The sequence below is a fragment of the Plecotus auritus genome (assembly GCF_963455305.1).
Source record: "Plecotus auritus genome assembly, chromosome: 10".
Taxonomy (NCBI): Eukaryota; Metazoa; Chordata; class Mammalia; order Chiroptera; family Vespertilionidae; genus Plecotus; species Plecotus auritus.
In genome coordinates, this window is record NC_137785.1 from 35123689 (window position 1) to 35138321 (window position 14633).

The 14633-nt window shown below is 49.3% G+C and overlaps 1 protein-coding gene across 6 annotated transcripts in view; it reads left to right on the plus strand.

The window, feature by feature from the left end:
* SIPA1L3 (signal induced proliferation associated 1 like 3) overlaps positions 1 to 14633 on the plus strand; it is a 355228-nt gene that overhangs the window by 327279 nt on the left and 13316 nt on the right. For all 6 annotated transcript variants that reach the window (XM_080644838.1, XM_080644843.1, XM_080644840.1 and 3 more), the window contains 2 exons: positions 9558 to 9723; positions 10440 to 10686. In XM_080644838.1, coding sequence (XP_080500964.1) covers positions 9558 to 9723; positions 10440 to 10686 — 413 coding nt within the window. The remainder of the gene's footprint in view (positions 1 to 9557; positions 9724 to 10439; positions 10687 to 14633) is intronic.

Consider the following 14633-nt stretch of genomic DNA (forward strand, 5'->3'; position numbering starts at 1 on the left):
AGTAAAATGTATATGAAAATCCTATAAAATAAAACCCTAATATGCAAATTGACCGAACGTTGAACGTCTGCCCCACAAGAGGGAGGCAACCAGCAGCAGCGATCGGGGGGTGGGGCCGGCCAGCAGGTGGCACCAGGCCGCCAGCCAAAGTGTGGGCCCCTAATTGCCCCACCCACCAGTCACCCCACAGATCAGCCCTGATTGCCGGCCAGGGACCCTACCCTATATATTGGGAACAGTCTCTTAGATTTAAAAATTAACTGGAAAAACTACTCTAACACTGAAAAAACAGGATCATGCAGTGATGACATGCATGGACTCTGGCTTGCACATTTTGTGGTCAGCCCTGAATCTGACACTTATAACTGTGTGACAAAGCCAATTACTTAACTTCTCTCTGCTTCAGTTTTTCCACCCATAAGATGGGGCAAATGGTACTACTGCCTCAGAAGGATCATGTTATGTACTACTATTGATAATCAAGGCAAAAAAATGTAACTGCCCATACAACAGCAAGATGCTTTTCACCTGTATAAAAGGTATGGTCACTGGTGCATGCAGCATCCTGGGTTGTGAGAGGGGAGTGGGTCTAAACTGGCAGTTGAACATCCCCTGAGGGTGCAGGCCGGGCTGAGGAAACCACCCCCACCCCATGCACAAATTTCATGCACCAAGCCTCTAGTAATATATAAATCTACACTAATAAAGAGAAATATGCAAATTGACCATCACTTCGTGACACCCACAAGCCAATCAGGAGTGGATATGCAAATTAACCCAATAAATATGGCAGCGGCCCTGCCCCCCAGCCGCTCTGGGCCTCTGGGCAGCATGCATGCAGGCATGGAGCAGCCAGGTGGGGCAGGACGCCTGCTATGAGGGGGAGGGCGGTGGGTAGAGGGAGCTACAGGAGCGGTGCTATGGCCAGAGCAAAGACTGAAGGCTCAGGCCGGAGCAAAGATGGAAGGCAGTGGCCAGAGTGAAGGCCTGGGTCCTGGGTGCCGGAGGAAAACCGATGCCGGCAGCCAGGGGAAGGAAGGCCTATTGTATGAATCTTCATGCAACAGGCCTCTAGTTGATTAATAAGTAAATAATAACAACATGATATAAAAACAACAGAAACGTGATATAAAAACAACACTGATAAAAAGAATGACTAACAAATTGATTAAACTTAATCTAATATCTCCCTATATACCACATTAAGAGTAAAAACACTTGCAGAGTGCTTGAATAATTTCCCTTGTGATGAAGTATTTACAATTTTAACTTTAACATCATACGCTTTTCAAGCTCGAGAGAAAGCAACATATAACTGACCATGTCCAAAAACGGGTTCAGGTAGGAATATTCCTACTCTGTGTAGAGTTTGTCCTTGTGATTTATTAATAGTCATCGCAAATGCTGGCATCATGGGAAACTGTCTTCAAATTAATTTAAATGGGAGGGACAAATCAATTCTTGGAATCAGAACAACCTCTCCTTCCACAGATCCTATTAATACTTCAGCTTCTATTATGTTAGGTCGCAATCTTATGATAATAAATGTAGTACCATTACAAAGACCCCATTTAGTATTAAGATTTCTCAGTAGCATGATGATTGCACCTACTTTCAACTTTAATTTATGACACGCATTCTTGAAGGAGTAATACTATTAAGAAATTCGATGGGAAATTTTTCCTCTTCAGCATCATCCGTTGAATCAATGGAATCATCACTCAAATAGGTGTGAAAAATCTCCATCGAGTATATCCAAAATTCCTTCATTTAATTTATGAACATGCTCATTTTTAGGACAAAGAATTGCACGTTTACACTATTTCCAAAGGTAGCTTCAATAATAGATCCGTTACAAATCATTTCATGGGGGATTTCAATAATATCCATTCCTAAATGAAAACTGCTATCAAGTTTGCCATCTCCAAGTTTTACTAATGATTCACTATAAGTAGGATTCTCTGATCTCATATTTGTTTTAAGAGACAACTGTCTGAAACATCCCCCAAAATTACAGTACTTTAAACTCATTTGTACTATGGCCGATCACATAGCATGCAGCACAACACTGAGACATTGTCGAAAATCCGCTCTGAGAAGAACTTTCCCACCAAATGCAACATTCAAATTCATGATTTCTCTTAGTATCTATCTATGGTGTTTATAGCATGATTGGATGCCATGGTGCATTCATCAATGAGAAGTTGGGCCTTTTTAATGGTTTTAGCAACTTCACTCTTTATATTGAGTCTAGAAATTGAAGTTTCATTTAATGGAATTGGTAATTTATATTGGGAATGAAAGGTTCTTCCACCGAGAAGTAAATTTGCAGCAATTCCTGTAGACACTGTGGGTAAAACAGTACCACCATGACCTCTAATATAATGTATTAAAACTTTATAAAGATATGTTTTTCCACTACTGCCTGGACCATCCAAGAAAAAGCATTGGGGTGTACAGTTTGATCTTCAATGGCGGAAGTTATAGTCTGAAAGGCTGCCAACTGTTCCTCATTCAGAGAATTGATCAAAACCTCTGCCTGTTGTTGCTCATATGATTCATCACGTGTGTTTGTATTCGTTAATAAAGGATAGTCCAGAAGTTTGAAATCCGAACATTTCATTCCATGCAATGTGAATACTTCTTGAATTTCATTAAGGGCATGCATTTCACAGTTCACACAGGCATGCACGAGTCGACGTTTATTTTTAAATTGCCAGTGTGCATCCTATGTACTGACTGGTCGGACAGACAGACGGACAGTCAGTCACTTAGCCTTTTTTTAAAATATATCTTTATTGATTTCAGAGAGGAAGAGAGAGAGAGAGAAGCATGATGAAAGAGAGAATCATTGGTCGACTGCCTCCTGCAGACCCCTCACTGGGGACCGAGCCCGCAATCTGGGCATGTGCCCTTAGCCGGAATCGAACCCGGGACCCCTCAGTCCACAGGCTGATGGTCTATCCACTGAGCCACACCAGCTAGGGCTAGCCTTTTATATAGAGAGATTATTGACTATATTCTCTATGCTGGGTCAACGCTCAACCACATATGACTGTGTTTATAACTGGCAATTTGTACTTTTTGTTTTCCAGGATTAACCAGAGCTCTTTATTCTTCTACTTTATTTGTTCTAATTCTCTACATTTAGAATCCAAAGAACGTAGCTTTTATCTTTTCCTTTACATCATTTATCTGGTCATGGGAAAAAGTAGTGGAAAGCAACATTTTCAGCCAAGAGATTTGCAGGAGTCGATACATTCATTCACAATGAAGATACTCAGCTGAAATGGGCAATTTGTACTTTTTAATCCCTTCTCCTTTTTCACTTATTCCCCCAAATCCCCTCTCCAGTAACCATCAAAATGTTCTCTGTATCTATGATTTTATTTCTGTTTTGTTTGCTTATTTTGTTTTTTAGAATCTACCTATAAGTGAAATCATATGGTATTTGTCTTTTCTGTCTGACTTCACTTAACATAATACCCTCCATCCATGTTGTTGCAAATGGCAAGATTTTCTTCCTTTTTTTATTTTTTTTTATAATTTTTTTAAAATATATTTTATTGATATTTTACAGAGAGGAAGGGAGAGGGATAGAGAGCCAGAAACATCGATGAGAGAGAAACATCGATCAGCTGCCTCCTGCACACCTCCCACTGGGGATGTGCCCACAACCAAGGTACATGCCCTTGACTGGAATCGAACCCGGGGACCCTTCAGTCCGCAGGCCGACGCTCTATCCATTGAGCCAAACCGGTTTCGGCTTTCTTCTTTTTTTAATGGCTAATATTCCATTGTATATATGTTCCACCATTTCTTTTTTTCTTTTTTTCTTTTTTTAAAATATATTTTATTAATTTTTTACAGAGAGAAAGGGAAAGGGATAGAGTTAGAAACATTGATGAGAGAGAAACATCGATCAGCTGCCTCCTGCACACTCCCTACTGGGGATGTGCCCGCAACCAAGATACATGCCCTTGATCAGAATCGAACCTGGGACCCTTGAGTCCGCTGGCCGACGCTCTATCCACTGAGCCAAACCGGTTAGGGCTGTTCCACTTCTTCTTTATCCACTTGTCTATCAATAGATACTTAGGTAGTTTCCATATCTTGACTATTGTAAATAATGCTGCATTGAACATAGGAGTGTGTATGTCTTTTCAAATTAGTGTTTTGGGTGTCTTCAGATAAATACCCAGAAGTGGAATTTCTGGGTCATATGGTAATTTTTTTTTAATCCTCACCCAAGGATATGTTTGTTTGTTTTTTCATTGATTTTAGAAGGAGGAGGAGGGGAAGAGAAAAACATCAGTGTGAGAGAGAAACATCATATGCACCACCCAACCTGGGAATCTAACCCACAACTTGGGCATATGCCTTGACCGGGAATCGAGCCCTCCACCTTTCAGTATAAGCTCCAACCAACTGAGTCACAAACCTCCATGCTATTTTCCATAGTGGCTGCACCAATTTACAATCCCAAGTTTCCCTCTCTTTAAATTGGGATGACAGTCCTACCTCTAGAGTTGCTGTGAAGACTTATTGAGTTAATTCATGTGATACCACCCCCCCGCCTCCCAGCACTGAGTTCGAGTTGCACAGGACTTAGCAGGTGAGGGGCATGACTAGGTAAATGGCTTCCCAGGCTGACAGGAGGAGGCCAGGCTTGAGTCCCACAGAGTAGGAGACACAACCAGCAACCCTCAGCTGTCCCGATCTTGACCCAATTGAAGGGCTCGCACTGCCCCTGCAGGCTAGGAGTCCCTCAGCCACCCTGAGAAGCCTCACAAGTCTGACACAGCCAAGAACAGGCCTCCGCTCTTCCAGGGAATGTCCACACTGACACCACTTATTCCTGAGTGGTAAGCAGGTCAGCCACAGCACATAGGGTTGTTATGAGGTACATGTGTGTTGGCCCCTGGCTGCTGGCCCCTGGCCCCCAAACCCAGGGCCCAGAGAGGAGGATGCAGGCCCTGGGGAAGAGCCTGTATCATTGTCTTAGGGTGGAGTGGCGGTTAGGGAGGGTAAGCCCAATGGGTCACACCCGAGGACCCAGGCCCCAAGCGTCCTCATCTGTAAGAGGTGCAGGCCTGCCTCATATAGGACGATTGAGGAGATGAGATGAAATAATGCGTGTGAAGGGCAGCGGGGGCCTGGGAGAGTGAGCACTCAGGAGGTGAGTTCTGATGCTGATACTACAACTGCGGTCAAGAACAAGCCCGAGTTGACCTCAGTTCACACCCCAACTCTGCTGTCCTGTGTCAAACCCTTCAGAGCATCAGTGCCCTTGCCTACAGAGTGAGGTGATGGTGGCACCAATGCCTCTCACCGTTGCCGTGAGAAATAAATGCAGCCACACAAGACACACTGGCCCCAGGTGAGGCCCACGTCACAAGGAGCTGCTGATGTCACAATTTGTGCACATTGAACTCTGCTTTCATCGTGAGAGAATCTCAGAGCCTCAGACAGATATGGGTTCTGGGTGTTCTTAATTCACTGTGCCTCAGTTTCCCCAGCCTTAAAAGGCAAAGACTCTGAGTACTTACATCCCAGAAGTGGCATGAGGATTCAGTGAGTCATAGGAACGTGCCTGGTCATTGTTGGTTGGACTGACGGACACTGGCATCTGGTAGTGATTGACACCTGGCATGGGTGACCTCCTTTTTCAGGTTTAGGACCCCTGGGTCTAGCACAGCACACCCACAGCAGGAGCAGGGAAGGCCTCTCCCTGAGGACCCCACCCCTAGAAGGCTGCCCCACCCCGCCACCGCTCCCAGCCACCCTTCTGGGAAACTGCCTGCTGCCTGAGGTTCAGACCTGTGAGTGTCCTCAGTTGGCAAACCCCCAGCTCAGGCAGGTGGGCAGTGGTGCTAATTCGCTTAATTAACCCGTCCCAAGGGAGCTGCCCCAGATGGAGGCCAAACTCTAAGTCAGCTGAGATCAGACCCAGCCAAGTTGGAGCCTTTGGTTGCCTTCCACTTCTGGCCCTTCAGTCACAGGAAAAAGAAGTTGCTATTGTCGGGGTCCTAACTGCAGAGCCTTCTTGGTAATTTTTCTGTCTTTTTATTCTTTTCTTTTTAAAAAAAAAAACTTTATTGTTCAGATTATTACAGTTGTTCCTCTTTTTTCCCCCCATAGCTCCCCTCCACCCGGTTCCCACCCCATCCCATGCCCTTACCCCCACACACACACTGTCCTCATCCATAGGTGTATGATTTTTGTCCAGTCTCTTCCCCCCCCATAGGTGTATGATTTTTGTCCAGTCTCTTCCCGCACCACCCACATCCCTTCCCTCCCCCCTCTCCCTGATTCTATTACATTCACCAGATTATTCTGTTCATCAGATTTTTTATTCACTTGATTTTTAGATTCACTTGTTGATAGATGTGTATTTGTTGTTCATGATTTTTATCTTTAACTTTTTCTTCTTCTTCCTCTTCTTACAGAATACCTTTCAGCATTTCATATAATACTGGTTTGGTGGTGATGAACTCCTTTAGCTTTTTCTTATCTGTGAAGCTCTTTATCTGCCCTTCAATTCTGAATGTTAACTTTGCTGGGTAGAGTAATCTTGGTTGTAGGTTCTTGCTATTCATCACTTTGAATATTTCTTGCCACTCCCTTCTGGCCTGCATAGTTTCTGTTGAGAAATCAGCTGACAATGGTATGGGTGCTCCCTTGTAGGTAACTAACTTTTTTCTCTTGCTGCTTTTAATATTCTCTCTTTGTCTTTTGCTCTTGGCATTTTAATTATGATGTGTCTTGGTGTGGTCCTTTTTGGATTCCTTTTGTTTGGGGTTCTGTGCGCTTCCTGGATTTGTAAGTCTATTTCTTTCACCAGGTGGGGGAAGTTTTCTGTCATTATTTCTTCAAATAGGTTTTCAGTATCTTGCTCTCTCTCTTCTTCTGGCACCCCCATAATTCAGATGTTGGTATGCTTGAAGTTGTCCCAGAGGCTCGTTACACTATCTTCATATTTTTGGATTCTTTTTTCTTTTTTCTTTTCCGGTTGGGTGTTTTTTGCTTCTTTGTATTTCAAATCTTTGACTTGATTCTTGCAGTCCTCTAGTCTGCTGTTGGATCTCTGTATATTATTTTTTATTTCAGTCAGTGTATGCTTAATTTCTAGATGGTCCTTTTTCATATCCTCGAGGGTCTTACTAAATTTATCAGCCTTTTCTAGAAAATTCTTGAAAACCTTATAACCATGGTTTTGAACTCTATATCTAGTCATTTGCTTTCCTCCATTTCTTTCATTTGTGACCTGTTTCTTTGTCTCCACATTTTGGCTGCTTCCCTGAGTGTGCTAGGTGTCCTATAGGGCCCAGTGGCTCAGCCTCCCCAGTTACCTGAGGTGGACAGTCTTGGTGCACCCCTTTGTGGGCTGTGTGCACAGTCTTGTTGTAGTTAAGCCTGGATTGTTGTTGGCATCACTGGGAGGAATTGACCTCCAGGCCAATTGGCTGTGAGGATCAGCTGTGTCTACTCTGGGAGAACTTCTGTGCTGGAGACACCCTTATGAGACAAGACTTGCAAAAGCCTCTGTGCTCAGCTTGGATGGGGCGGAGTCTCAGGGCGGAGCAGACAGCGTTGGTTTCCCATCAGCCCTGCCCTAATAGGCCCCCGTGTCTCAGTGTCCCATGGTAATTGCTGCAAGCACCTCTGAGAGAAAGCCGCCCTCAAGTTCTGCCCGCTGCCAGACAGTCCAGTTTCTCCCCGAATGAGTCTGGGTCCCCAGAGTCTCGCCCGGAACTGGAGTTCAGTGCAGTCGGGAACTTTTGTCTCCCTCCCACTTGAGAAAGCCAGTGGTGCGTTCAGTTGCTAGTCCTCTCCACGCGTGCGTCTCAGTACCTCTGCCTCCTGCAGTTCCTCTGAGTCTCAGTGTGCTTTTCTCTTTCCTTCTAGTTGTAGAATTTCCACTCAGCCAGCCTTCCTGTGGTTCTGAATGATGTCCATTTTGTCTTTTAGTTGTAGTTTTGAATTGTTGTGTGAGGCAGCAGTTTAGGTGTTTACCTATGCCGCCATCTTGGTTTCTTCCGACAGTTTTATATCTGCTGCCGTGCAAGTTTAACAGCATACAGGGAGTCTTCGGGACGGGGGATGGTGCCTGCTGCACAGTGAGGACCTGAACCGAAAGGCTGGGCTAGAATCAGAAGGCAGGAGGAGGCCTTGGGGAAGTCTCAAGAGCAATGACCCTAAAACCCAGGAGAGGGCCAGGGAGCTATCTAGTAGCGGCCTGTAGGGCCAGTAGAGGGGAGAGGGAGCAGCTCAGGGTGCTGGTCAGCCAGGTAAACTGTTCCAAGGGCAGCCCTCATTTTCCCAAGCATCACTCTGGGTCAGATGCCGGCAAGTGCTTTGCAGCAAACCCTACAATGCCATAAGGTCAGCGTATTTTCCTGGTGAACAAACTGAGGGTCAGAATGATGGTATGACTTGCCCAGGGTACCACAGAAGGAACAAGCAGTCAGGACTCAGCTCTAAGCCTGCATCTCCAGGGCTCCTGCCTTTAATCCAGACTGTGCTTCAGTGGCTTTTAGACCACAGAGTGCTCTGGAAGGCAGTGCGGGGTCAGCTTTGGGCAGTGATCAGTGACTCGAGCTCACAGACCGACTTCTGGAATGGAAGGCAGAGTAGAAAGTGGAGATGGGAAAGTCAGGGGCTCCAGGCCCCTGCCCAGGGTACAGGAGCCTCATCTCTGGACCCTGTTACTTCACAGTGTATGAGCTCCCTTCCCCCATGTAACGGATGAGGAAACAGCTAGGAGAGCTGATGGCAGTTCCTAGAGCACCCAGGCCAGAAATCTGCGTGTGGCCCGACACTTGCTGCTGGGGACCAGTCCCCCAGGGGGTCTCCCTCTGTGAGGTCTCATTCCTCTTTGTGGCTGGAATTCCTGGTCTGGGCCACTTTCATCTCACCTGCAGGAGCTTCCTCGCTGTCTCCCTGCTTCCCCTCTTGTCCCCACCTCTGTGAAGGTCACTTTTATGTTCAACAATCAGATTAATCCTAAAAGGCAAGCCAGGACCCCGCACTCGCCAGCTCAGAACTGCAGAGCCTCCCCACATGCCTCCAGGTCCCCACTGTGGCTCATGAGTCCCAGGCAGTCTGCCCCACCTGCACCCAGACCTCACCGCCCACCACACTGCCCTCCTCACTCCACTCCACCCTCCAGTCCTCAGACTCACCACTCTTGTTCCCATGTGACCCCCTCAGAAAAGCCCTCCTCCACCCTGTCATCCTGTCCATTTACCCAGCTTTATTTTTCTTCTGACACCTCTTCCCACCTCACATTCTGGGATCTCTGTTCATTTGCTCATTGTCAGGCTTCCTGACTAGAGGGCGGCTCCATGCTCACTGCTGTGTTCCTCCTGCAGCAGCTTGGCGCAGAGTAGGTCCCTGGGAAGTATTTGTGGGGTGAGTGAATGGAGGATAAACGAGGTCTCTCTTCTGTCACACCAGGTGGCGCCTAGTGGCATCAGGCCTTCTCAGGCCAGGACAGCTGTGAGACTCAGCTCCCGCCTCCCCACGACCCTGCTGACCCTGATCTCTTGTTCCAGGCAGGTGGACACTAATACGAAAAACGTCTTTGGGCAGCCACGGTTGAGAGCGTCCCTCCGCGACCTGCGCTCCCCACGGAAGAACTATAAGTCCACCATCGAGGATGACCTGAAGAAGCTCATCATCATGGACAACCTGGCACCAGACCAGGAGAGAGATGCAGGAGTACGAAGTGGGCTGTGAGGGAGGGCAAGGGCGGAGGACCTACCTCACACGGCCACTCCAGCCTCTTCCTGCAGGTCCTTGGCCTTTGACCCCTTCCTGCCCTGTTTGGGTGTATGTGGCTTTGTGGCCGGGATTCGGGGCATCACATCATCAGTCAGGCCAGAGGCATGGTGTAAACCAGCCTGGTGGGCAGGCAGGAATTTATTCCATACTAGAGGACCTCATGTGACGGGGTATGTTCTTAGAGGTCTCATGGAGCCCAACCTCGGGCACTAAAAGTGGAGGCAGGGTTCCCAGGGACCAAAACTGCAGTTGTCCTTGGTCCCTCTACACCCATTGTCCCCGCCTACCCCTGACTGGTCTTGCTCTTGGGCATGCACTCTCTTGTGGGGATGGAGAGGGCTCTATCCCACAGCATTAGGGAAGGCAGCGCTCTGTCCCCAGTGGTACCCAGTAGTGACCGATTCTCATTGGTCCAGCTCAGGCCACACTACCTTCCCTAACCTTACCTGGAGCTGGAGGGCAGAACTGAGTGGTCTACAAGTGGCGGAGGAGGAATCCTCAGGGGGAAACTGGGGTGCTTTGACCAGAAAGGGGCAAAAATGGAGGCTGGGTGGGTAAGAGCCACAGATGTCCAGGACAGGAAGGCACTTCTGAGGACGGTGACCATGGGCCAGGCCACGACCATGCCCTGCATCCCTCCCCTGTCTCAGCAGCAGTCACCACAGAAGAGTCTTCAGCGGACGCTGTCTGACGAGAGTCTATGCAGTGGGCGACGTGAGCCCAGCTTTGCCAACTCCGCCAGCCTGGAGGCAGGCCTGCCCAGCGATGTGCTCTTCACCAGCACCTGCGCCTTCCCCTCCAGCACGCTGCCCGCTCGCCGCCAGCACCAGCACTCTCATCCGCCAGGCGGCAGCCCCAGCACCATCCTTGCCCCTGGCAACGGCTTCCCAGAGAAGACATGTGAGCCTGGGGCTGGCAGGGGAGTTACCCCATGGTTTGAAAGCAAGAGGGACAGGGCTTGAAGGTCACCTGTGAGTTACCTGGAGGTCAGAGGCAAGAGGTCATTGGAGTCAGCTGAGGGAGGGAACAGGGCTACACATGAACTTCAAGGGGAACTGATGGGTAGTCACAGTGTTACTCAGGAAGCAAGGGATTATTGGCTAAGACGGGATTTCCAGGGGTTCACCTTGGAATCTGGAGCACCCAAGGACTGGGGTCATCTGACACCAGAAATGGGAGGTCAGTCTTACCAGGTGTAGTTGGCTGGAGCCCTGAGGATCAGGGGTTGGCATCAGCTGACCCCCAGCTCCATTACCTGTTCCAGCTTCAAACAGATTACCTAGTGATCATGGCTTTACCTACCTGACTCCCCCAGGTCTTCCAGGGAGGGAGTGGGGGCAGAGGTGTGGCTCATCCATCCCTCTATTCATCCAGCAAATATTTACTGAGTGTCCCCCATCAAAAAGCCTTTGGTCTGCCTTCAGATCCCTTTCCACACCCAAAGGCTCTGAACCTGAAGGGAGGGAGAAGGTAGGGCCAGGCTCACTGGCAGCACAACCCAACACCAGTGCACATGAGGCTCTTGATGGTCCTCGATTACCCCGCGTAGTGGGAAAGATGTTGCAGAACACCACCTGCCCTCTCTGGGTGCTGCGTCACATGTAGCACAGCCTCCCAAGTCCAGGCAGGTCTGGATTCCAGAGGTGTGTTTTCCCCAAGGGTTTTGTCTGAAGGACTATGTCCCATATCATTGATGGAGCCTCTTGTATGCACAGGCTGGATGGAGGAGGCTCTGGGATTTTTTTTGAAAGGGTCTGTTTCTCCGCTTAGAATTCTCTGTTGGCTCCCCATTGCCATAGTGTCTGGATCCATACTCTTATGTTTTGGGGCCCAACATCAGCTCCTCCTTCACAGTACTCTTCTTGAGATCCTCCAGGCCACCAGACCTTTCCTCAGAGCATTCCACATGTCTGTTCCCTCTGCCTGTCATGCTGTTCTCCCAACCCTGCTCTTGAAACTCCTGCTTCTCCTGAAGGCTTTGTTCAGTTATTGCTCTTTCCTAGGTGTCTGCCCCAGCCCCAGGCTGGCCCATCTCCCTCGCTTCCTCTCCAGGCACCGGCCCAGCCCCTCATTACCTTCAGTCCACTGTGCTGTGGGCCAGGCTCTGCTCTAGGCGCCAGGCACGCAGTGACAAGCACATCAGAGAACATTCCTGCCCCAGTGGGGCTGAGTTTCAGGGGGAATTCCTCAAGCTTCCCTAACCCTCCCTCTGCCTCCCTCCTTTGTCTCTCATCCTTACTGCCCTGTCTGCCTCAGGCTGGGCCTGGGACACGGTTGGCATTCAACACATACTGAGGAGAAGGTGAGAGAGGGCCAAGGCAGAGGTGGTATGCACAGAGAACAAAGAAAGACAGATGTGAATGCCTCTGACCAGCTCTGCCGCATCATGTCAGCCTCAGCTCGGACGCTGCTGCCTCCAGGGTGGGTCAGGCACTCCTCTTGGCCCCCACCTTGAGGTGCTCCCATCCCATCCCCCAACCACAGCTCCATCACAGGCTCCCCTCTCCTTAGCCCAGCCTTAGTCACCCCCCAACCGAAACCCTCTTCCCTTAGTCCCCCACACTTCAGGGTTTTTTCAGCTCCCAAGGGCCTTGGTGGGAGGGGTTGGGTCCAACTGTCAGGACCTCAGAGAAAAACCTTTAGTTTTCTGTCGGTTTTTTTTTAGACATTTTAGATCCCTCTGCCTTTTGTTTCCCCATCACAGCCCCATTCACTTTGGTTGTCATGTGAGGATAGGTCTGTTTTCCTCACCGGACTGGAGGCTTCCTAAGAGCAGGCACACAGTTACACCTCTCTTCGCCCATATGACACCGTCCCCCTTAGTCAGGGAGAGTGCCATCTGGCCTCAGCCTAGCCATGGTGTCCAAGTCTCTGCCTCTCCCAAGCCTGCTCAAGAGCCCTTTCCAAGCCAGGTCAGAGCTGAAGATATGGGGTTGGACCACCTCAGGCTTCACTAATCAAGGACCCTCCATGCCAAGGAGCCTTTCACAGCAGCACCTGCTGATTTCTCGCTGGGCAAGTGGCAGCTGCTCCCGCGGCCCCACCAGCTCAGCAGTGAAATGCCGGCAGGCTGGAGATGCAGAGCATGGTGGTCAGGGGCTCAGCTTCCTTCCAGCCTGTCACTCCCTGAGCATCCACTGGGCAGATGCACCTGAGTTTTTGCCAGGTCCCCACTCAGAGAAGTAACCTCTATGTGCCTCAGTTTCCATGATAGTAAATGTGAACAAACTTTCTCCAGCCCTATCAACTCCTCTGCTCTCCAAGCCCCTCCTGGAACTGTAAACTCTATCGTTCCTGTCAGCCCTGATCCTGGTTTCCTAGCTGACCTTCAAGTTCAGCCACAAAACCCACATCCCCCAACCACAGCTCCATCACAGGCTCCCCTCTCCTTAGCCCAGCCTTAGTCACCCCCCAACCGAAACCCTCTTCCCTCAGTCCCCCACACTTCAGGGTTTCTTCAGCTCCCAAGGGCCTTGGTGGGAGGGGTTGGGTCCAACTGTCAGGACCTCAGAGAAAAATCTTTAGTTTTCTGTCGTGTTTTTTTTTTAGACATTTAAGTCTCCAACATGATTCTCAAATGACAACCATAGCTGTTTAAAAAAAAAAAAATGTGAGCAAAATCACTGCCCACCTCACTGTGTTAATCTGAGAGTCAAACAAGTTAATAATGGAAAATGCTAGCACAATGCCTAGCATATAGTAAACACTGAAAAACAGCTATTCATTGTTTCTGTGGTATTCTATCATCTGGAGCAAGCTCTGTAATCCGCCATGAGTCAGCTTAATGCCGGAGCCCTGGAGAGCAGGGTTAAAGCAGTGTCAGCAACAACCTGACCACCAAAGCCACGTGGGCCTGGGCTTGGAGCAGGGTCAGTGTCGGACCACCGGCAAGTGTGACCATGGGCAAGGCAGCTTCTTGCTTTGAGCTTCAGTGTCCCCCTGCACAACACATGGGTCATAAGGACACCTCCCTCCTGGCTAATTGGAGGTGAAGCTGTGAGATGAGCCCCATGGTGCCCAGCATGGTGCCCAGCAAGAGGGTGCACTCAGGTTCAACCACGGCTGGCCCTGCCTGAGTCACCTCCTGACCTCTCTGTGCCTTGCTGTCCTCCTCCCCTTTATGGGCTATGAGGCATCGGACGCGCTCAGTGGCTGTAGCAAATGCAGCTGCTGATGCGACTCCTGTGCTGTCTGTCACTCCAGCACCCTGAAACTTCAGGGGTCACTTTCTCCACTCGAACCCCCAGGTCTCCCCACAGTGACTCTGCCACAGCAAACACTGTCCAGACACTGGCAACCCATTATACCTGCAGCCTGGCACCTCTCCTCCATCCCACACTCCGTAGCCAGACACCACCTACTGGCTCCTTGTGGGAGTCTAATGGCAGCTCACACCCCACGCCCCCAGCAACAAACTTCTGCTCCCCCCAGCCTTCCCAGCTCAGCACCAGCTCCAGCATCTTGACGTCACCATGGATCCATCTCTGTCTTACACCCACATCCCCTTTCAGAAAATACTGTGGGCTTCACCTACAAAAGAGAGCCAGGGCCTCCCAATCATCCTCCACTCTCATCTCCCTCCTTACTGTCTCCCTGCTCCTCCAGTCCCCTCCACCATCTATCCCCCAAACAAAGCCAGAAGGTCCCTGTGAACTCTGCATTGGGTCACATCTCTCCCTGCTCAAACCCCTTCTGTGGCTCCATCTCACTAGGAGACAAAGTCCTCATCATGGCCCACAAGCCCCCTCGCAGTCCAGCCCTGCCACCTCTCTGACCTCACTTCTCTGGTGCCTCAGTTTCTGTGATAGTGAAATGGGGGCAACAATAGTGCCTACCTCACTGTGTTA